This window comes from Salvelinus namaycush, chromosome 14, assembly GCF_016432855.1.
Source record: "Salvelinus namaycush isolate Seneca chromosome 14, SaNama_1.0, whole genome shotgun sequence".
NCBI classification, from domain to species: Eukaryota; Metazoa; Chordata; class Actinopteri; order Salmoniformes; family Salmonidae; genus Salvelinus; species Salvelinus namaycush.
Window position 1 is genome coordinate 18,595,271 of NC_052320.1, and position 20,842 is coordinate 18,616,112.

The 20,842-nt window shown below is 41.2% G+C and overlaps 3 protein-coding genes and 1 pseudogene across 4 annotated transcripts; 3 read left to right on the forward strand and 1 right to left on the reverse strand.

The window, feature by feature from the left end:
- Positions 1-341: 341 nt before the first annotated feature.
- LOC120058877 (G-patch domain and KOW motifs-containing protein-like) lies at positions 342-9,838 on the forward strand. Of its 2 annotated transcripts, XM_039007618.1 has the most exons (11): positions 342-554; positions 3,388-3,581; positions 3,705-3,844; positions 4,832-4,938; positions 6,775-6,976; positions 7,252-7,384; positions 7,941-8,118; positions 8,724-8,835; positions 8,957-9,026; positions 9,160-9,245; positions 9,412-9,838. In XM_039007618.1, exons 1-11 carry the CDS (start codon positions 352-354, stop codon positions 9,538-9,540), a joined length of 1,554 nt encoding a protein of 517 aa, XP_038863546.1. In that variant the 5' UTR covers positions 342-351; the 3' UTR covers positions 9,541-9,838. The 2 variants fall into 2 exon arrangements, with proteins under 2 accessions (XP_038863546.1, XP_038863547.1); XM_039007619.1 differs by lacking the exon at positions 9,160-9,245.
- A 182-nt stretch (positions 9,839-10,020) lies between these two features.
- On the reverse strand, positions 10,021-11,915 carry LOC120058635 (annotated as a pseudogene).
- On the forward strand, positions 11,555-15,667 carry LOC120059225 (mitochondrial import inner membrane translocase subunit Tim17-B-like). The gene is made up of 6 exons (XM_039008113.1): positions 11,555-11,769; positions 14,650-14,749; positions 14,842-14,905; positions 15,015-15,143; positions 15,320-15,430; positions 15,550-15,667. Exons 1-6 carry the CDS (start codon positions 11,744-11,746, stop codon positions 15,621-15,623), a joined length of 504 nt encoding a protein of 167 aa, XP_038864041.1. The 5' UTR covers positions 11,555-11,743; the 3' UTR covers positions 15,624-15,667.
- On the forward strand, positions 15,655-18,607 carry LOC120059227 (PRA1 family protein 2-like). The gene is made up of 4 exons (XM_039008114.1): positions 15,655-16,856; positions 17,896-17,979; positions 18,166-18,299; positions 18,468-18,607. Exons 1-4 carry the CDS (start codon positions 16,651-16,653, stop codon positions 18,605-18,607), a joined length of 564 nt encoding a protein of 187 aa, XP_038864042.1. The 5' UTR covers positions 15,655-16,650.
- The last annotated feature ends 2,235 nt before the right edge of the window (positions 18,608-20,842 follow it).

Below are 20,842 nucleotides of genomic sequence, written 5' to 3' on the forward strand. Positions count from 1 at the left end.
CAGCATTAGGCTACTTTGACATGAGTACACACACAGTACGATGTAGTTGAAGTAATGCACCATACACAGAACTTTCATTGGATTAACTCAGGTTGGACATAAAATCGTTAAAGTTTATTCTAATATAAATACAACATATATGAAAGGAAAATAGACTACAGCCAACAACAACAAAAACTGTTTGCATGTGCAATAAACCCGCCTGTAATAATATTCCCTATAACGAAGGCATTAGCCGATTGCATTTTGGGAAATGTAGTGTCTTCACTGATCCATCAAGTCGCTGTCGGTGCATATAAAACTATATTGCCCAAAGCTTTCTGTTCTTGTCTCCTCTCGTACATTGCAAACATGGCGTCGTCGCAACATGAACAATACTGCAGTAATGTTGATACTTCAACATCTAGTGTTCAACAGCAAGGAGATAGAAAAGCAGGGGCTATATCTTTTGGTTTTAGCAAAACTTTAAGTAAATTTAAATCTACTCGGGATGAAGCTATAGATGCAGATGAACGAGATTATTTAACCGGAGTCGATGGGAAAGAATTGCTAAGGTAAGAAATCTAGCTTTCTTCTAACGTTGGTGTCTAAATACAGTTCCATTAGGTACGTATTGTTGCCAAGGTAGCTAATAACTTTACTAGTCTGTGTTGAATAAACATGTTGCTGCCCCTTCATGTATTAGTTTGTTAGCTATGTATTAGCTACACTTGTTTGAACCTGGTGCGATCTTCTTCTCCATGTGGTTTTCCGGCAGACTAGACGCTTTGTTGCGTATTGCTGCCTTTCACAGTTCGGAAAGTGAATTGCACATTCTGTTCACAAAAATGGGAAATGGGGGGTGGATAAATTGCACCTCCATCTAACCCTAAATATATACCACTATTCCCCCATTTGGGCTCCCGAGTGGCGCAGCGGTCTAAGGTAGTGCAAGAGGTGTCACTACAGTACCTGGTTCGAATCCAGGCTGTATCACACCTGGCCGTGATTGGGAGTCCCAACTGCCAGCCTCATTAAATAGTACCCGCAAAACACCAGTCTCAATGTCAACAGTGAAGAGGCGATTCTGGGATGCTGGCCTTCTAGGCAGAGTTCCTCTGTCCAGTGTCTGTGTTTCCCCCCCATATCATCTTAATATTTTCTTCTTATTGGCTAGTCTGAGATATGGCTTTTTCTTTGCAACTCTGCCTAGAAGGCCAGCATCCCGGAGTCACCTCTTCACTGTTGATGCTGAAACTGGTGTTTTGCAGGTACTATTTCATGTTGAGGATTTGTGATTTGTGAGGCATCTGTTTCTCAAACTAGACACTCTAATATACTTGTCATCTTGCTCAGTTGTGCACCAGGGCCTCCCACTCCTCTTTCTATTCTGGTTAGAGCCAGTTTACGCAATTCTGTGAAGGGAGTAGTACACAGCGTTGTACGAGATCTTCAGTTTCTTGGCAATTTCTCGCATGGAATAGCCTTCATTTCTCAGCACAAAAATAGACTGATGAGTTTCAGAAGAAAGGGAAAACTGGGCTATGAGATTACTAGCTAGTATGCAAGGCTAACAGCCAGCAGACCACACCAGGCGGGTGGGCAGTAGAGTAAAAAGCGGGTATTGAGGGGCCTTCATATTGGGAGGAATGACGGATGACGAGATGATGCGAGGCAGAAAGAAGGGCGCTAGGTACAAACCGTACAAATCTAAGTCCACGCAACACAAACCAAGTACTTTGTCCTGCTTCGCTCTCCAGAGCAGAGCGCCGCTGAAAGGAGTGATAGCTGGGGTGGGTTTGATTGTTGAGGTGGATCAACTGAAGTTGAGGATCCCCGGTGTCTGTGATGCACGCCGTTTGGTGCAACGCAGACCTGGTGGTGAGCGTGAGACTGAGGAGACCGTGTCCTTCTGAGTTTTGATGCATTGTGTTCACTGATAAAGTCATGCTAAGGTACTGTATATAAATTATCCTGTGAGAACCTTTGTTCCGAACCCACTACGGTGTTTCAAGTTTATGGTCATGTTGCAGCAATATGTACAGTACCAGTCAAAAAGAAGAAAGGTCTTTGTTTCTGGCCATTTGGAGCCTGTAATCGAACCCACAAATGCTGATGCTCCAGAGAGTCAACTAGTTTAAAGAAGGACAGTTTTATTGCTTCTTTAATCACAAATGCCGTTTTCAGCTGTGCTAACATAATTGCAAAAGGGTTTTCTAATGATCAATTAGCCTTTTAAAATGATAAACTTGGATTTGCTAACACAACGTGCCATTGGAACACAGGAGTGATGGTTGCTGATAATGGGCCTCTGTACACCTATGTAGATATTCCATAAAAATCAGCCATTTCCAGCTACAATAGTCATTTACAACATTAACATTGTCTACACTGTATTTCTGATCAATTCGATGTTATTTTAATGGACCAAACATTTGCTTTTCTTTAAAAAACAAGGACATTTCTAAGTCAACACAAACTTTTGAACGTTATTTCATAGTTTTGATGTCTTCACTATTATTCTACAATGTAGAAAATAGTACAAATAAAGAATGAGTAGGTTTGTCCAAACTTTTGACTGGTACTGTACATATTGCTGCAACATGACCATAAACTTGAAACACCGTAGTGGGTTCGGAACAAAGGTTCTCACAGGATAATTTATATACAGTACCTTAGCATGACTTTATCCAGTGAACACAATGCATCAAAACTCAGAAGGACACGGTCTCCTCAGTCTCACGCTCACCACCAGGTCTGCGTTGCACCAAACGGCGTGCATCACAGACACCGGGGATCCTCAACTTCAGTTGATCCACCTCAACAATCAAACCCACCCCAGCTATCACTCCTTTCAGCGGCGCTCTGCTCTGGAGAGCGAAGCAGGACAAAGTACTTGGTTTGTGTTGCGTGGACTTAGATTTGTACGGTTTGTACCTAGCGCCCTTCTTTCTGCCTCGCATCATCTCGTCATCTGTTATTCCTCGCAATATGAAGGCCCCTCAATACCCGCTCTTTACTCTACTTCCCCCTGCCTGGTGTGGTCTGCTGGCTGTTAGCCTTGCATACTAGCTAGTAATCTCATAGCCCAGTTTTCCCACGTGAGAGCCGGCCAGCTTCTCGATGTGACGCCTGTCCACGAGAGACTGGGGGTGCGTCCTAATAATATCTCTTTTCTCCTAAAGTGTGTACAATCGTTCCCTACTTCCCACAAATCTGGATTGGTGGAGGCATGGGCTAGTGGGAATTTCCACAATATCTCTTAGACCAGTCATTAAATCAGTGAAGGAAAGTGAACAAGGGCACACACTGGGGGAAAGAAGAGATAATTGGGACATAGCCCTTGTATAGCTAATTGTTGTCTAGTTAGTAAATGCTTTCTACCTCTGTCTCTTTTGTCTGTCGTAGTACCAAGCCTGTGGAGAAGCCGAAGGAGCTGATCATTCCACTCATCCAAAGGAACCGCTGGTGCAGCAGGCAGGAAAACAAAGCTGGCCTGGTCCAGGGGCAAGGTGATGGAGGAGGGGTTAAAGCCAAAACACAACCCCCCTCTCAGGAGCAGGACTCAGTGGAATCACAGGCTGTCAAAGAAATTATTGAAGGTTTGTGTTCGTCAGCTTCAGTTACTACTTCAGTGAAAAAAGCCTCTGAGAAATTATCCTAATGTTGTGAATCCACAGGGTATAGTCGGTTAGCACTCTTTAAACGTCACATCTATCTTTCAGAATCCCAGAGGCAGCTTGACCAGTGGAAAAATGGGGACCAGGCAGACCCCAACCTCACCATCCCCCTGCTGATGCAGAACCAGGCTCCACAGGGGTTTGAGGATGGAGACCACATCAAGGTGGACCTGCGACCAGAGTCTGTAAGTATGGGTTAAAGGTCAGAGAAACCTTGTCTGTGACTGCCTGATTCTTGTTGTCTGGGTCTTAGGTCTTTTCTCATTGGGCTGTAAAGTAACTTCAATGTGTTTTCACAGCAAATGTTATGTGTGAAATCGAATTAGGGAAGGCAACTTTTACAGAGGGAGATTGAAAATTGGTTCAGTTCGTGAGAGAGAAGTTGATTCATAAACAGAGATGGAAAGTTATGATAAGGGTGAGTGAATAAGAGCGAGATAGATTACCAAGAGTGTGTGTAAGTCAGGTCAACAGAGTGTGTACGATGACAGCGGGATGTGGACTGACCAGTTTAACTGGGACTGAAGCCATAGACTGTGTGAAAGTGCTGACCGCAGGATATTTACACACTTCAGATCTGACAGCGTCTTAAGAACGAGATGACACTTGCTCACCCTCCTTCTCCCTAGAGACCAACAGTCATCTTCCTTTGTGCATCTCTTCCTCATCACCCCTCCCACCGCCCACATCTGTCTTGACTGTAGAAATGCGGAAGGGGTTGGCTCATTCCACCTCTGGGTCACTTTCATGCTTCTCCCCCCATTAGAGTGATCCCAGCTTCTCCTAGAGTAGACAGAGCCCACAAGGGAGCTATTGATGAGCATGGCCACTGGGACAGAGAGTACCCACATTAATGGCAGCAGCATCTCTCTACACTGCTGTGATGTGGTTGGTGACATCAGTCAGCCTGGACTGGCTGAGTCTGTGAGCATTGAGCCAAAGGATTGTATAAGAACAACATTGGCATCAACTTTTATTGTGTATGGAGTCCGGACGTACACAAGCATTTATCAGTCTATGGAAGCACTGTCTGGCAGGCTGACATAAATGACAATCAGATGTACAGAGCCTTAGACTGTACCAGTGGGTGTGTAAAGAGTGATTTAAAATGTTCTCCCTTTCTGGGACTGCATCAAGACTGATGTGTTTCTGATCAGTTGCTGTATGTTCAGTCCACAGAGGCAGACTATGACAGTGTTCCTGTCGAGGCGTACGGGTTAGCCATGCTGAAGGGGATGGGCTGGAAGGCAGGAGAGGGAATTGGACGGACCTTCAAACAGTGAGTATTCTCTCTCATGGTCAGTCTTCAAATAAAATTGTATTTGTCTCGTGCTTCGTAAACAACTGGTGTAGACTAACAGGGAAATGCTTACTTATACGTCCTTTTCTAACAATGCGGAGTTAACCATAAAAAAAATATACAGTACCAGTCAAAGGTTTGGACACCTACTCATTCCAGGGTTTTTCTTTATTTTGACCATTTTATACATTGTAGAATAATAGTGAATACATCAAAACTATGAAATAACACATATGGAATCATGTAATAACCAAAAAAAGTGTTAAACAAATCCAAATATATTTTATATTTGAGATTCTTCAAAGTAGCCACCCTTTGCCTTGATGACGGCTTTGCACACTCTTGGTATTCTCTCAACCAGCTTCACCTGGAATGCTTTTCCAACAGTCTTTAAGGAGTTCCCACATATGCTGAGCACTTGTTGGCTGCTTTTCCTTCACTCTGCTGTCCAACTCATCCCAAACCATCTGAATTGGGTTGAGGTCGTGTGATTGTGGAGGCCAGGTCATCTGATGCAGCACCATCACTCTCCTTCTTGATCAAATAGCCCTTACCCAGCCTGGAGGTGTGTGTTTGTCCTGTTGAAAAACAAATGATAGTTCCACTAAGCGCAAACCAGATGGAATGGCGTATCACTGCAGAATGCTGTGGTGGCCATGCTGGTTGAGTGTGCCTTGAATTGTAAATAAATCACAGACGGTGTCACCAGCAAAGCACCCCCACACCATCACACCAACTCCTCCATGCTTCACGGTGGGAACCACACATGCAGAGATCATTCGTTCACCTACTCTGTGTCTCACAAAGGCACTGCGGTTGGAACCAAAAATCTAACATTTGGACTCATCTAACCAAAGGACAGATTTCCACCGGTCTAATGTCCATCGCTCGTGTTTCTTGGCCCAAGCAAGTCTTCTTCTTATTGGTGTCCTTTAGTAGTGGTTTCTTTGCAGAAATCCGACCATGAAGGCCTGATTCACGCAGTCTCCTCTGAACAGTTGATGTTGAGCTGTGTCTGTTACTTGAACTCTGTGAAAAATGTTTTTGGGATGCAATCTGATGTGCAGTTAACTCTAATGAACTTATCCTTTGCAGCAGAGGTAACTCTGGGTCTTCCTTTCCTGTGGCGGTCCTCATGAGAGCCAGTTTCCTCATAGCGCTTGATAATTTTTGCGACTGCACTTGAAGAAACTTTCAAAGTTCTTGACATTTTCCGGATTGACTGACCTTCATGTCTTAAAGTAATAATGGACTGTCGTTTCTCTGTGCTTATTTGAGCTGTTTTTGCCATAATATGGACTTCATCTTTTAACAAATAGAGCTATCTTCTTTATACCACCTCTACCTTGGCTCAAATGCATTAAGAAGGAAAGAAATTCCACAAATTAACTTTTAACAGGGCAAACCTGTTAATTGAAATGCATTCCAGGTGACTACCTCATTAAGCTGGTTGAGAGAATGCCAAGAGTGCAAAGCTGTCATCAAGGCAAAGGGTGACTACTTTGAAGATTCTCAAATGTACAATATATTTTGATTTGTTTAACACTTTTTTGGTTACTATATGATTCCATTTGTGTTATTTCATAGTTTTGATGTCTTCACTATTATTCTACAATGTAGAAAATAGTCAAAATAAAGAGAAACCCTGGAATGAGTAATTGTCTAAACTTTTGACTGGTACTGTGTGTATTTATTTATTATAAATTGTTGTTAATGCCTTTTTAGAACCAGGTTGCACTGTCTGCTTTATTTATAATGTCAATAGTGTCCATGCTTATTGCATCAGTATTTTTTTTTATCTTTTTCTTTCTCTAGAGATGTGAAGCCTATAGAGCACCAGCTGAGGCCTAAGGGTCTTGGTCTGGGAGCTGATCGCTCTTCCATAAGAGACCTGGAGCCCAGTGGGCCCCGGAGGCCCCCCAAGCCAGGCGATGAGCGGAAGGAGGAGACCCTCATCCTGGGGCCTGGAGGCCATGTACTGGTTGAGTCTGGAGCACACAAGGACCTTTACGGGAAGGTGAGATATCTGACTTTGTGTCTGGAGTACCTGAAACCACAGAAAGCAACAGCAATTTCCTGAGACCATGACATTGTGGTATATCACTGTCTAGTAGGCAATATGCTGTGTCATAGTTGTTCTAGTTTGATGCCTTATTTGAAAAGAGCAAGACAATTTGCTTCACTTTGCTAAAATGTTATTGCCCCTCTACTTGTGCATTTTCACAGGGATTGACTGTTTTGTCTCACCCTCCTTCTCACACCCCTCCCATTACCGTACCATTCTTGTTACAGATCGAAGGGGTTGATCCGGACAATGCACGAGTAGTGGTCAAGCTCGCAATTGGTAGCAAGACAGTGACAATCAGTCAATATGCACTGAAACTGGTTGACCGCACAGAATATGACAAAAACTGCAAAGACCTCAGTAAGTCTGTCTGCTGACATCATTTTCCTTTTGTGAATGCTCTATGAAATGACATTGAACCTGTTCTCAGTAAAATACTGGACAAATTGAGCAAACAGGGAGTCATGGAAATTATCTTTCCGTCATTATTTCCAATATTATTGTCTTTGCAATATTGTGAGATACCCCCTCTACATAAGCTGGAAGGTTCCAGACAAGAAGGACAAAAAATGTCTGAGTGATGAGCTGAGCTCTCTCTAGCTAACTGACATTTTGAGCCGCTGTGTGAAAAGGAGCAATCTGGCCATATCCATTTAAACCAAAAACAGCCAGGCTGTTACTACTTCTATTATCAGTAATCACAGACCTGTTCCAAAAGTGGAGGGAGATTCACACATCAGGAATGCCAGTCAAATAATACTGGTGCTCATGTGTTTATGCACAGGCTTATTTGTTATTGCTGAACAGGTAAATGTGTATCAGCACTATTATTATCGATGATGCAGATGAGACTACTTGATAATGCTTATGCAACTGTTTAATGGAGCCCCTGTAATACGATCTTTCTTCAAAACAGGTCGCCTCAGCAGGGCCCACAAAGAAAAGGAGAAAGAGAAGGAACGGCAGAGACGGGAAGAGAAGGAGAAAGAAAGGAATAATGAAGATGAGAGGAAGAAAGGTAGATCTTCTGAGAGGGACAGAGATGGAGGGAAGGACCAAAGAAAAAGGAAACATCGGGATTCAAGTCAGGACAGGTGGAATATCCTGAAAATATTTAATGTTGGAAGTGTAATATTTATATTAAATACAAGAGGATAACGTATATGACTTGGATTAGTTTATTTTGGAATATAGTACTCGTTCATAGAAATACAAATATGAAGCAATTATTTACCCGCGCCATTTAATTTGTTAAAGGTGCAATATGCAGAAATCGCTCCGCCATTTCCTGGTTGCTAAAATTCTAATAGTTTGCCTAATTTCAGTTTGACAAAACAAGCAATAGATTGTGTAGAGAATCATTGTACCATCTAAACCACTGTGAAATGTATTTTCATTCAACCAAAAATATTGTACTATCAGCTGTTTGAAACTGGTGTACAAAACCGAAAGTATAATGCGAAAAACTAAACTTAAGACCGGAAAGCATAGAAATAGAACATATCTACCGTTTCTTATACTTGCTTTCAATTAATGAAAGATCTATAACTCACATGTCTATGTGAATTTGGTCAGGTCGCCCAAAAAGTTACATATTGCAGCTTTTAACAAATCATGAAAAGGTATGGGTAGATTGCTTCAGATTTGTAATGTAATTTTTTCTTGATCTTCACATATCACCTTTTCCTTCTCTCCTCAGAGAGAAGCCTATGGCGAAGCTACCCCCTGCTTCTCCCCCCTGGCTCCAGAGAGACCTGAAAGTTCGCTTTGTAGATAAAGCTTTCAAAGGGGGAAGATACTACAATTCAAAGGTACTAACACAAGGGGCACTAGTACACAAATCATTGCCTATTGACACTTTACAGCCCACAACAGTTCTGTTGTCGATCATTAGAATCAGTTTAATTAACATTCAATGTTTGTTTCTTGTAGATGCGAATAGAGGATGTCTTGACGCCAAACATCTGTGTGTGTCGTACTGAGGAAGGCAGATTCTTAGATGGTGAGTTCACGAGTCTTCGGTTTACTGCTGAATTACATTCTACTCACTCCAACCCATATGCTTTTAAATGGTATTCCCTCTACTCATCTATTTTTTTTTACTCAATGATGCCCTTGTCTTTATGATAATGTAGATGTTAAACAGACAATGCTAGAGACCATTGTGCCAAAGAGTGACTCGGAGGACATAATGGTTGTACTCGGTGAACACAGAGGGCAGGTGAGTGGATGAGTTGGCTGGCTCATCGTAATCATTTTGCCTGTAAAATATCCATGTGGATTTCTGTTTCATAGCTTTCATTACTGATTGGATTGAAGGGCTACAAAATTGGGAATGTTTAAGTACATATTTGAAAGGGTCCGTTGTCAATTACGTGGTGTTTCAGGTGGGCCGCATCCTCCAGAGGGACAGAGACCGAAGCAGAGCCATGGTGCAGCTGGACAGATATGAGGAGAAAGTCTTCACCCTGGACTATGACTCCATCTGCCATTATGTAGGAGGGGGAGATAACTGACCCCCTCTGGTCTTACCAGCTCAACCAGTGATGCAGTGGTAAAAAAAAAAAGTGTGTGAAGTAACGTTCCCTGTACTTTCAATGCATTTCCCCATATTAGGTGGGTAAACGCTCGTGCACAAGTGTGTAAACGGTGTTTACCCTCCACTACAACACTGATGTCAACATGCCCCAACGTCCTCTTAGTGGATATGTAATGTCTACATTTTACACTTTGTCATAAAATGCAAGATTATCTATGTACACTGAGTAACTTGTCATATTGTACCTTTTTTAATAAAATCATGTCAAAAGCAAAGCCATTTTATTGTGCTTTGTCCCGACTCAAATGTGGCAATAACACTAATGGCAAAATCATGTTAGCCATACTACAATATTCTGATTTATGCCATTTTTATATTTACTAGGTTTCCTGCAATAGCATTGCACAAAGCCTCTCTCCAAAGGAAAAAAGCCAGTTCAAGTCAAAAGAAATTACAAAATGAGTAATTTATTTAGAAATGACACTCATCTGATGATCATTGAAAACAAAAAGGTAGCCTGCAGGTAACATCTGAGCAATACAAAAATGAGTAATATTTATACATGTACTGAAGCACATGAGAACTTGTTTTCGTCTCACCGGATAAGCTTCGTCAGGAGTCTCACATTCCATGCTGTGTATGGATTGAGAATAGAATGGTAACTTCAGAGACTTCATCCAAACGTAGCAGACGAGCACACAGTTCTGTTTCCCTCAGAGTTTGAAGCCCTGTGGTCAGTCGTCATCATAATCACTGGGGGGCTTTTTATTGGCAGCGTTGGCCCCGAGTACAGCTCCAGGGCTGGGGTACGGACGCTGCTGGAACAAAGGCCCTGATGCCGTGGTGTCTGCCCCAGTCTTCGCCTCATTGCGCTTGGGCAAGCCAGTGGACCAATTGCCCCTCTCTCCCTCTCTCCCTCTCTCTGTCCTCTCCAACTTCTGCTGTAAGACAGAAAAACAGAATATTGGGGTTAATGAATGTCAATCAAATCCATCCTAAATATTGAGTGAATGCATAAAACAGTCTCCTACTGGGTGGTCATGCTAGGACTCATCTTACCCCTCAACATCTTGGCAGCTTTGGTTATCATAGATGTAGGGTCGGTTGGGGACAGCCAGGCAACCAGGTCAGATTCCACATTCCAGTAGTATGGCAGACCACTGAGGATACAAAATACATGGAATCTTAGTCAGTCTACGAGCAAAAATAAATCACTCCATCATAGCTGTTGTCTAGTAGCCATACCCAATGGGTTTTGTACAATTTACAGATTTAGTAGAGAATCTGAAAGAGTGCTTACCAAATAGGGTCAAATACTTTGTACCAGTTGGGAGGTAAATTCTCACGGGCAGTGGCCTCAATCTAAATTGTTGTCGTCGTAGTCCTCAGCAATGATTTCCACATCTATAGACAAGTAGTGCCGGTAAATGACAGATAGCTAGCTAACGTTTTCAGTGAGTATAAATTAGATTGTTTGGAACAGTTTGTTGCCATACCTTCATCTGAGTGCTTAAGAATCCCTCTTTTAGCGAGGCGAGCCAGTAACGCCGGGGGCAGAGGCATCCTAAGAGAAAATGAATGATTATAACTAGCCTCACTCACATAGTCATTGCCCAAATACATTAGTTGGCTAGATTTAAAATAAAAAAAAGTACGTGTAGCTGACGTTAGCTCACTCGCGTCTAAGCATCAGTATTGTAGCCAGCAATCTAACGTTTCCAGATAATCCAAATTAGCCGTAATTTAAGGGAAACGTTAATATAATAATGTGAATACAACTAAAATACCCGGTTTATAGTTAACGTTACCTGCAGCCAAAATTGTCTTTAGCTACTTAATTTCAGATGTGGAGTGAAATCTAGCTAGCTAGCCCCCTCAGTGATAATAGAAACAGCACAACCGCACTAGGATTGTCATTATTTGTGGGGGGGTTCACGTGCTAACATGCCTGCTGTATCTGCATTTCTATTTTGAAGTCGGGAAATATAGAAACGCAGTCTCCTGGTTTTTGCAGCTATGGCTCTATCCAGTTTTGTGTCTACCAGAAACAATGCAAAATTGCAAACAACTAGCTACCTACGCAGCATCGCTTCAGACTGGCGAAATTGACGCATGTGAACCAACCCAATTCCTTCGTCTCAGAAATTTGTCATCACACAGCCCGAACAGCAACAACAAACATGGAGGAATATGCCCGTGAACCTTGGTAAAGTACATTTCAGAATTAAGTAAACCGTTTTAAATATTGGTACTATCTCTCTTTAGCCAACATATATGGTTAAAGAGTATGCTTCCCCATATGGTTATGCCTTTCATGCCTGAGTTATTACAAAAATTATGGTTGAATTAGCTAGCAGTAACCTTAAGAGAGATCTGGTGCTTACTTGTCCTTTTTTTAAATATAACCTTTATTTAACTCCTTGCTTTAAATGAGAATTGCAATAGAGAACCAACTTCTCTCGTTGAAAACGACATATGGTCAAACATTTATTCCAGTGCCAAAAATTGACAAAGTGTAAGTAATATACATTTTGGTCGTGAAGTCAGTATCTTTCAACGGTGAGTTTTATAAAATGTTGTGTACAAGAGTTCGTCAGGACTTACTTTAGGGTTGTTTTTTTATTTTCTATAATGCCCACCAATACGGGATATATACAGCTGCGGTGATTGCACTTTGCACTTTATCCAATCCATATTGCAGAACACACAGACCTGCCCAGCAGCTCAGTGGATCGGACTTTGTTTACTTAAAACCTCTAACGAGTCACAAACCCCGATCTGGGATCCCCCCATCCAAAAAGCTGACTAGCATAGCCTAGCCTAAAGCGACAGGGATATCATATAATAAAATGTTCATGAAATCACAAGTCCAAGACACCAAATGAAAGATACACATCTTGTGAATCCAGCCATCATTTCTGATTTTTAAAATGTTTTACAGGGAAGACACAATATGTATTTCTATTAGCTAACCACCATAGCAAAAGACACAACTTTTTTTTCCCACCATTTTTTTCCTGCATAGGTAGCTATTACAAATTCGACCAAATAAAGATATAAATAGTCACTAACCAAGAAACAACTTCATCAGATGACAGTCTGATAACATATTTATTGTATAGCATATGTTTTGTTCGAAAAATGTGCATATTTCAGGTATAAATCATAGTTTTACATTGCAGCCACCATCACAACTCTCACCAAAGCAACTAGAATAACTACAGAGAGCAACGTGAATGACCTAAATACTCATCATAAAACATTTCTGAAAAATACACAGCGTACAGCAAATGAAAGACAAAGATCTTGTGAATCCAGCCAATATTTCAGATTTTTTAAGTGTTTTACAGCGAAAACACAATTTAGCATTATATTAGCTTACTACAATAGCCAACCACACAGCAGCATTGATTCATGCACGTTAGCGATAGCGAATAAACCAGCAAAAGATATTAAATTTTTCACTAACCTTCTCAAAACTTCATCAGATGACAGTCCTATAACATCATATTACACAATACATATATTGTTTGTTCGAAAATGTGCATATTTAGCGGCACAAATCGTGGTTATACAATGAGAATAGTAGCCAAGCTGCCAACAAAATGTCGGGAGAAATCTTGGGAGAGGCACCTAATCTAATCAATAACTAATCATAAACTTGACTAAAAAATACAGGTTGGACAGCAAATGAAAGATACATTAGTTCTTAATGCAACCGCTGTGTTAGATTTTTAAAATTAACGTTACTACGACATAACAGCGTGCGTTAAAGCGAGACCGCACCGAAATTAATGGCGGAATAGTAGTGTAACATTTTTCAACAGAACAACGAATTAACATCATAAATAGTTCTTACTTTTTGATGAGCTTCCATCAGAATCTTGTGCAAGTTGTCCTTTGTCCAGAATCATCGTTGCTCGGTTGTAGATTGTCGTCTTCAACTTAGGAATTAGCAGCAAACATTAGCTATGTGGCCCAGACGTGTCCAACTCTTCATAACGCAGCACAAAGAAAATTCAGAAAATCGCAATATACTGATATAAACTGATATAACTCGGTTTAAAATAACTACATTATGATGTTTCTAACACCTATATCGAATAAAATCAGAGCCGGATATATCTAAGGCCTATAACGAGAGCTTTTCAGAATGCCATCCTGAGGTCTGTCTTGCGTCATGACGAACGTTGAAAAGAGTGCACCCCCGGTTCCAAGAGCTTTTATACGGCCTCAGATCTGCCTAGCAACCCCATTCCAATTCTCACTGCTTACTGACATCTAGGGGAAATCGTATGCAGTGCATGTCGACTCATAGATTACATGCAAATTAATAAACTGACCCTGGAACAGAGTGCCCGATTTCAGATTTCTCACTTCCTGACAGGAAGTTTGCTGCAACTTGAGTTCTGTTTTACTCACAGATATAATTCAAACGGTTTTAGAAACTAGAGAGTGTTTTCTATCCAATGGTAATAATAATATGCATATTGTACGAGCAAGAATTGAGTACGAGGCAGTTTAATTTGGGAACGAATTTTTACAAAGTGAAAACAGCGCCCCCATATTGACAAGAAGATTTATAAACACTGTCCATGTTTTTACTTGAGAAATACTGCAGCAAACACTTTAGGTAGATGTAAAATTGCGTGAATAAAACCTTATCAGAAAAAAACTAAACAGTAATTACAGATTTTCTTGAGTCTTGATTCGTTCAGACTATTTTGAGTAAGTGATACTAGCTTTGTTCCTATGGTATCTCATGGGGGACAAACATTAGCAACTGCCACATCGAACCACACCCCTAAGACTGAAATCTCGTTTTTCGTAATGAGCAACAGAAAAACACAGGCAGAATCGGTGCACTCAGTTGCTCTTTAAACTAGCCTTTTTATACATGGTCTTTGTAAAATGTTTGTTAATGGTTTTTAATTAGTATCCTAATAATAATATTAGCTATTTAAATATTATGGTAGTGTGTGTGTATATATAGTATAAATCAGTAATAAGCCTACACATTTATGCATAGATTGACAAAGGATTTCTCTTGAATCTGTCATTATTGTCTTTTACACACACTTCTCAGTCCCTGGAGAATAGTAGATGATTGTGGTGGTGCATTCACCATGGGGACAATTGGCGGAGGGGTATTCCAATCAATCAAGGGCTTCCGGAACGCTCCTGTGGTCAGTTTAAAATACTTTCTCTGAGCATATCAAATATATTTTAAGATCAATATCAGCACAGTGATTCTATCCTTTTTTCCATCTCTGCACAGGGCTTTCAGCACAGACTAAAAGGTAGTGCCAATGCTGTGAGAATAAGAGCTCCACAGATCGGCGGTAAGGGTCACTGTCTCTACAGGAGTTCTCTCTCGTACAGCACAAAGTACAAACCCCATCATCACTATTTGTTTATTTCTCACTAACAGTTTGTGTGATGTTCCTGTAGGTAGCTTTGCTGTGTGGGGTGGACTTTTCTCAACGATCGACTGTGGTCTGGTCCATATTCGAGGGAAAGAGGATCCCTGGAACTCTATAACTAGTGGAGCGATGACTGGGGCAGTCCTGGCTGCACGCAGTGAGTGTTGAAGCAAACATTTATTTGACAATAATTTAAATTTGGTATATTTCACATTTTTTCTAGACCCTCTAATCTGAGCACATCCCCACCCCCTGCCTGACCATCTTGCCCCACCGACCCAACAAAGTCAGATTACCTCAAGGGCTTGACTGTTGGCTTTGTGCTCTTCTCAGGTGGGCCCTTGGCTATGATGGGGTCAGCTATGATGGGGGGCATCCTACTGGCCCTGATCGAGGGCTTTGGGATCCTTCTCACCAGATACACAGCACAGCAGTTTCAGAACCGTAAGTAATGTTTAGAGAAAGACTCTAGCTATAGAATGAAAAACATCTGATAAACCACCACACAGGAGTAACTAGTAGACATGACAAATCAGTTTTTTATGTCTCTTTCTCCTATCCAGCGAGTCCCTTTGTGTATGACCCCAGCCAGCTTCCTCCGAAGGATGCCAGCCAACAGCAGACTGGGTTCCAGTAGAGCCCAACTTGGTCTGGAGCTAATGAGCCTAGCTTACAGCCCTGCATACTGTGACAGTCTCTGACTAGAGAGGAGAGAGGCGCTCTGTCACCTGACCACACAGGTGTCAGCAACCTCAGGGGAATGGAAATATCTAACCTAAGCCCCCATCCTCTCAATGGAAATAAGAATGTAGATGCACTTTAGTGTTATTCCTCAGGGCTAGATTACAGTTGATTTGAGTTATTTATTAATATATGTTTGTGTATACCGGTACACCAGTGTTCCTTCTGACTAGTCCCGAATAATACACAATTTTATCAGATACATTTATGCCCAAACCTGTCATTTTATGGTGACTGTAAGAATGTTGGTGCTTTATTACCACAGCTACAGAAATAGAATGGGTAGCTGAAAATGTATAGGCATTAATACCGGCATACAAGTATGGGATGCCAAGATTTAGGATTAGACATTTTCTCAATCTTATCAGAAGTGTGTCAGGTATGGCACAATCAATGCCGTTCAAAACGAATGTATTTTCTCCTGCTTGTAAAATGCACTGTCATTTCATTTCTTCTCTTTTATAATTGTATTGCTTATAAGGGTCTGTGTCACATCACAAACGCACCAATGATTTGTTTCCATTTGTGAAACTCAGATAGCTGGAATGGAATGTCATGACCAAATACAGTCACGCTCATTTGTTCTGCTGTTTATGTCACTACCTTCATTGGATGCCTGCCACTATGCCATGCATTACTAGACATTCCCGCCATCTAAGCACTATAAGGTCTATCTATCCACGTTGATGAACCAAAGCACTTTCTTACTCCATCTCTCTGTGTTATTGTGTTGAGAAAAATGAGATGGTTTTTTTGACACAATGAAGATATGTTTTGTAATGTATAGAATGCTGTACAATAGTTGTTGGTTTTAATGTATGTATGATGCAGAAAAATAAATGTTTACAGTGTAATTGACTGGAAAAACTCTTGAACAAGTCCGTAATCGAACACGCCCCTCCCGCCGCTTTGAGTAATGGGAGATGTTCGTTTTTAGATTGAATATTGTGAAAATGGACGTGCAGCCGCCTCCTATCCGAACCTTGGATGATTTTGTTTTGGATTTGTCTCGGTTCGCCGTGCGAGACATTCGTCATCTGGAGAGAAGGAACAATCGGATCATAAATAACTTGCTGTATTACCAGTCCAACTATTTTGTCTCGTTTTTGACATTTCTGGGAATAGTAGGGTATGTTTCTGAAGTGGTCGTTTGTTGCATGAAACCACAGCTATGGAGATAAATAGTAATGGCGTCTTTTTGTAGGCAGCTCCATGGTTCGTTGGACAAAGTCTATGGGGAAATTAATGGCGTTTTAGTAGGGTTTTGTTGTCAACACAGGTTTAGGAGATCTTATACGTTTTGTTCTATGGTAATCTTAATAGGTTGATGTCACTTTTTGTGAATTTTGAAGCATTTATGTAATACAAAAAGTATATAAAAGCTTCATAATTCATAAAGGTCATGTTAACATATTGATATTATCTCATAGAACAAAACGTATAAGATCTAAGCCTGTGTTAACCCCAGACCTTATTTTCGGCGTTCATCCCAAAGCCCTATTCTTTCCCCTTTCCCAATAGGGATGACTGAACCAACAAGAGGTAACTAATTTCCGTTTTTTAGGACTACAAGCTGGAAAGCTATTTAGTAGCTAATATTGTAATGTGAGACATCACAAATTCTGTGGAAATGGATGTGCTGGGTCCATGGTCCATAATCAACATAATCATGTATAAGCTAGCTAACAAGCCATTGGCTGTGATAGTGCACTGATTAATCGTTTTAATGGATTCATGGCCTTATCAATGTGACACACAATTTAGTTAACCTATATAGAGAAATCCACTAACATCAGCCTTTTCTCTACACAGAGAGGCTGCTGCCTACATACAGACTTGAAAATTTTGGCCACTTTAATAAATAGATCACTAGTCACTTTAAAAATGCCACTTTAATAATGTTTACATATCTTGCATTACTCATCTCATATCTTGCCTATGCCGCTCGGTTATTGCTCATCCATATATTTATATGTATATATTCTTATTCCATTCCTTTACTTAGATTTCTGCGTATTAGGTAGTTGTTGTGGAATTGTTAGATTACTTGTTAGATATTGCTGCACTGTCAGAACTAGAAGCACAAGCGATTTCACTACACTCGCAATAACATCTGCTAACCATGTGTATGTGACCAATACGATTTGATATCCCTCCTGCTCTGACAGGTTTTTGCGGCCCTTCCACTTCTTCTTGGGGGCCACAGTGGTGACGTTGATATTTATGGGGTTTGTGTGGGCAGCAGAGAACCATTACATTACATTTAAGTCATTTAGCAGACGCTCTTATCCAGAGCGACTTACAAATTGGAAAGTTCATACATATTCATCCTGGTCCCCCCGTGGGGAATGAACCCACAACCCTGGCGTTGCAAGCGCCATGCTCTACCAACTGAGCCACACGGGACCGTGGCCCCCATCAGACAGTTGCAGGACCGTGGCCCCCATCAGACAGTTGCGCCGGAACCACCCATCCCTGGCCCTGGGTGCCATCCTGGGGGCCAGCTTCCTCTTCATCACAGTGCTCGGAGGAGTATCCGTCTTCCTCTTCGGCATAGCCTTCCTCATCTTATGTTAGTATTTATTCTCTCTTTCACCTCGCCCCCACTATTGTTGCCACAATGTAAACATATATCAATCTTCGGTTTTTGCAATATTGTAACATAACACTGGCTCACGCTCTCTCTCCCTTTGTTAAGCCCCTGATCTCTCTTTTCTCTCTACCTCTATCTATCTTACAGTGATACTGATCCACGCCTCTGTTAGGCTGAGGACCCTCAAGAACAAGTTGGAGAACAAGCTGGAGAACATTGGGCTGAAGAGTACACCCATGGGGCTCCTACTGGAGTCACTACGACAGGAACAGGAGGCTGGGTCCTAGAGGGGGAGGAGAGGAAGGGGTAGAGAGATGCCTGGTTCTATTTCAATCTTTTGCACCTAGCCCTATTCCCAGATCGGAAAGGACTGAATAAATGTTATCAATATGTTGAGCTAAGTTCCTTCACATATCCTGGCCTGATATGTAATCACAGTGGTAGGGGATAGAGACCTAAATGGAACGAGTCCTCTCAGACTAAGAGTGGGAGACAGAGGGATGTGGTGAGGGAGGGAGGCTGAGGAAAGTAGAGGAAGAAAGGAGGGAAGTACAGGAAAGCAGTGGTGAAATTATTATGATATCACAGTGTCACGAATGTGGTGTTACAGATTGCAAATTCTATGGGCTCTGCAGCCTTTTTAATGCACACACTAACTGTCGTGGGTTCTTTCCCACACAAGTAATGTTGCACACTTTGACAAGCTCCTTATTAGAGTTTGCATTTTATCCTCAGAAAGCTGACATTATGTGAGCTAAAATACTGCGCTGAGAAGCAAATGTGTCCTCCTAACAGACATGGAGTGTGGAGAGTGCTACAATGAGATGGTTTTTAAAATGCAATTTAAATGCCAGCGTTATGGTTACAATTTTCTTTTACATGGAAACCTGAAGGTGTTTGATGAGCCACTACTCTAACTCCTGAACACACTACTTTTTGTGTTATTGTCTATTCTCTACTGCTGTTGGGTTTTACTATTTGATGCAGTTGAAAGTTTCAATGAGTTGGGATAGATCAAGGACAATTGTGGAACAACTGTATGCTTTTAATAGAAATACAATGAATACTACTTCTATGATGCTATGATTCCAATCATTTTTACCAGGATTATGTATGTGTCTCTGTCCAAGCATTATGTGTTGACAAGAATATTAATGTCAGTTTGCCTTCATTGTGTAAAATGTTATTCCATTGAGAATGTTGTATTTATTTTTAGCAGCGCCTTCTATGGACTTATAATATTGTGGTTATGTTTTTTTTCCTCCAATGCTGTCAAGATGTATTTACACTTCATTTAATACATATGCAATATCTTGTCATGATTTTATTTTTCAATCAGCCTATTATAACTTATTAGATCTGATGATCAAAGTAGAAGAATAGATACATCCTGCCTGCCTGGTCACACAATAACTGAAAACATGTACCTGGTCAGCACTGCTGGGAAAAGCTCAAGCACACAAAGCTTTTTCTAAATAGAATCACACATTTTCTCTGTAGCATGCAACTGTTATTAATGATCAACTATATAGAAATGAATGTAAAGAGAATGCTGCTGCACTTGGAAGTAAGAGACATTGTGTACCAGAACCAATTTACGATAAAAGTATGCCCCCACAAGGGTCCACTGCAACACTTCATACACCACTTGCCCGTCTTCCCTGTTATTGAGTGGTCGGTTGCTGTCCACGGTGCTGAAATGTATATCCACTGACCACACTGACCAGAAGTTTCTCTACGTCCCCACTGCCCTCCCCTTAAAGATTTCAGGACGGTCATCCTTTTAAACGGCTCAATTACTCTAATCCTGATTCAAGGCTGACCACAGCAGGTAGCTAGCAACATGTAGAGTGTGTGGGGACGAGTTTATTATTATTATTCTTGTTCCATTTTTAACTGGGCATACATGTTCAAAAAGATGCTGCATTGGATCAAATATATAAGAAGATCAGATTTCATGAGTAATTTGCTGTAGAAATTAATGGGCAAGGATGTCCCAATTACCGGTGTGGCGCACTGACACGATTAAGAAATGGCTTGCTAACTCCAAGTGTTTGTTTGGTCAATAGTCAATACCTCGATGTACAGCCAATTTTGAAATTGGTTGTCAGTCAAACTCTGCAACTTGCACAACTATTTGATGGTGGCTCTTTCCCTGAAGGCATATTGCGGTTTTGAACTGCGACATGGCAGGAAAAGGTAAGCTGTAGACCATGCAAAATGTATTTTGGTTGTTTCTTTTATGCATTGTTGGCCCAATTCAGACTTAGGAAATCTATTGAGTTTTTATGCGTTTTGATTTAAAAGTACTTCTCAATAGTTGGTATGCAGGTGTGTAACAGGCTTTGCAGGCACATGTGGCTCCCTAGCAGACTGAATACGTTTAATTCAACCGCTGAAAACCCTCCCACTTGCTGGCCAATAGATTTTCTCCTGGAGTTTTCATTCAGTACATTTATCTAAAGCAATCCTTTAAATATGGTGTACCGTTAATTCGAATTTTCTCGACAGACTCACTACAA

What these genes read in the sequence shown, in the direction of transcription:
- LOC120058877 (XM_039007618.1), top strand. Translation starts at nt 352, where the DNA reads ATGGCGTCGTCGCAACATGAACAATACTGCAGTAATGTTGATACTTCA. An exon ending in TGGACCTGCGACCAGAGTCT is followed by an intron (nt 3,845 to 4,831) that starts GTAAGTATGGGT and finishes CTGTATGTTCAG; the next exon opens with TCCACAGAGGCAGACTATGA. An exon ending in GGAAGGCAGATTCTTAGATG is followed by an intron (nt 9,027 to 9,159) that starts GTGAGTTCACGA and finishes ATGATAATGTAG; the next exon opens with ATGTTAAACAGACAATGCTA.
- LOC120059225 (XM_039008113.1), top strand. Translation starts at nt 11,744, where the DNA reads ATGGAGGAATATGCCCGTGAACCTTG. An exon ending in AAGAGCTCCACAGATCGGCG is followed by an intron (nt 14,906 to 15,014) that starts GTAAGGGTCACT and finishes ATGTTCCTGTAG; the next exon opens with GTAGCTTTGCTGTGTGGGGT. An exon ending in GGCAGTCCTGGCTGCACGCA is followed by an intron (nt 15,144 to 15,319) that starts GTGAGTGTTGAA and finishes TGCTCTTCTCAG; the next exon opens with GTGGGCCCTTGGCTATGATG.
- LOC120059227 (XM_039008114.1), top strand. Translation starts at nt 16,651, where the DNA reads ATGTTCGTTTTTAGATTGAATATTGTGAAAATGGACGTGCAGCCGCCT. An exon ending in ACATTTCTGGGAATAGTAGG is followed by an intron (nt 16,857 to 17,895) that starts GTATGTTTCTGA and finishes CTGCTCTGACAG; the next exon opens with GTTTTTGCGGCCCTTCCACT. An exon ending in GTGTGGGCAGCAGAGAACCA is followed by an intron (nt 17,980 to 18,165) that starts TTACATTACATT and finishes TTGCAGGACCGT; the next exon opens with GGCCCCCATCAGACAGTTGC.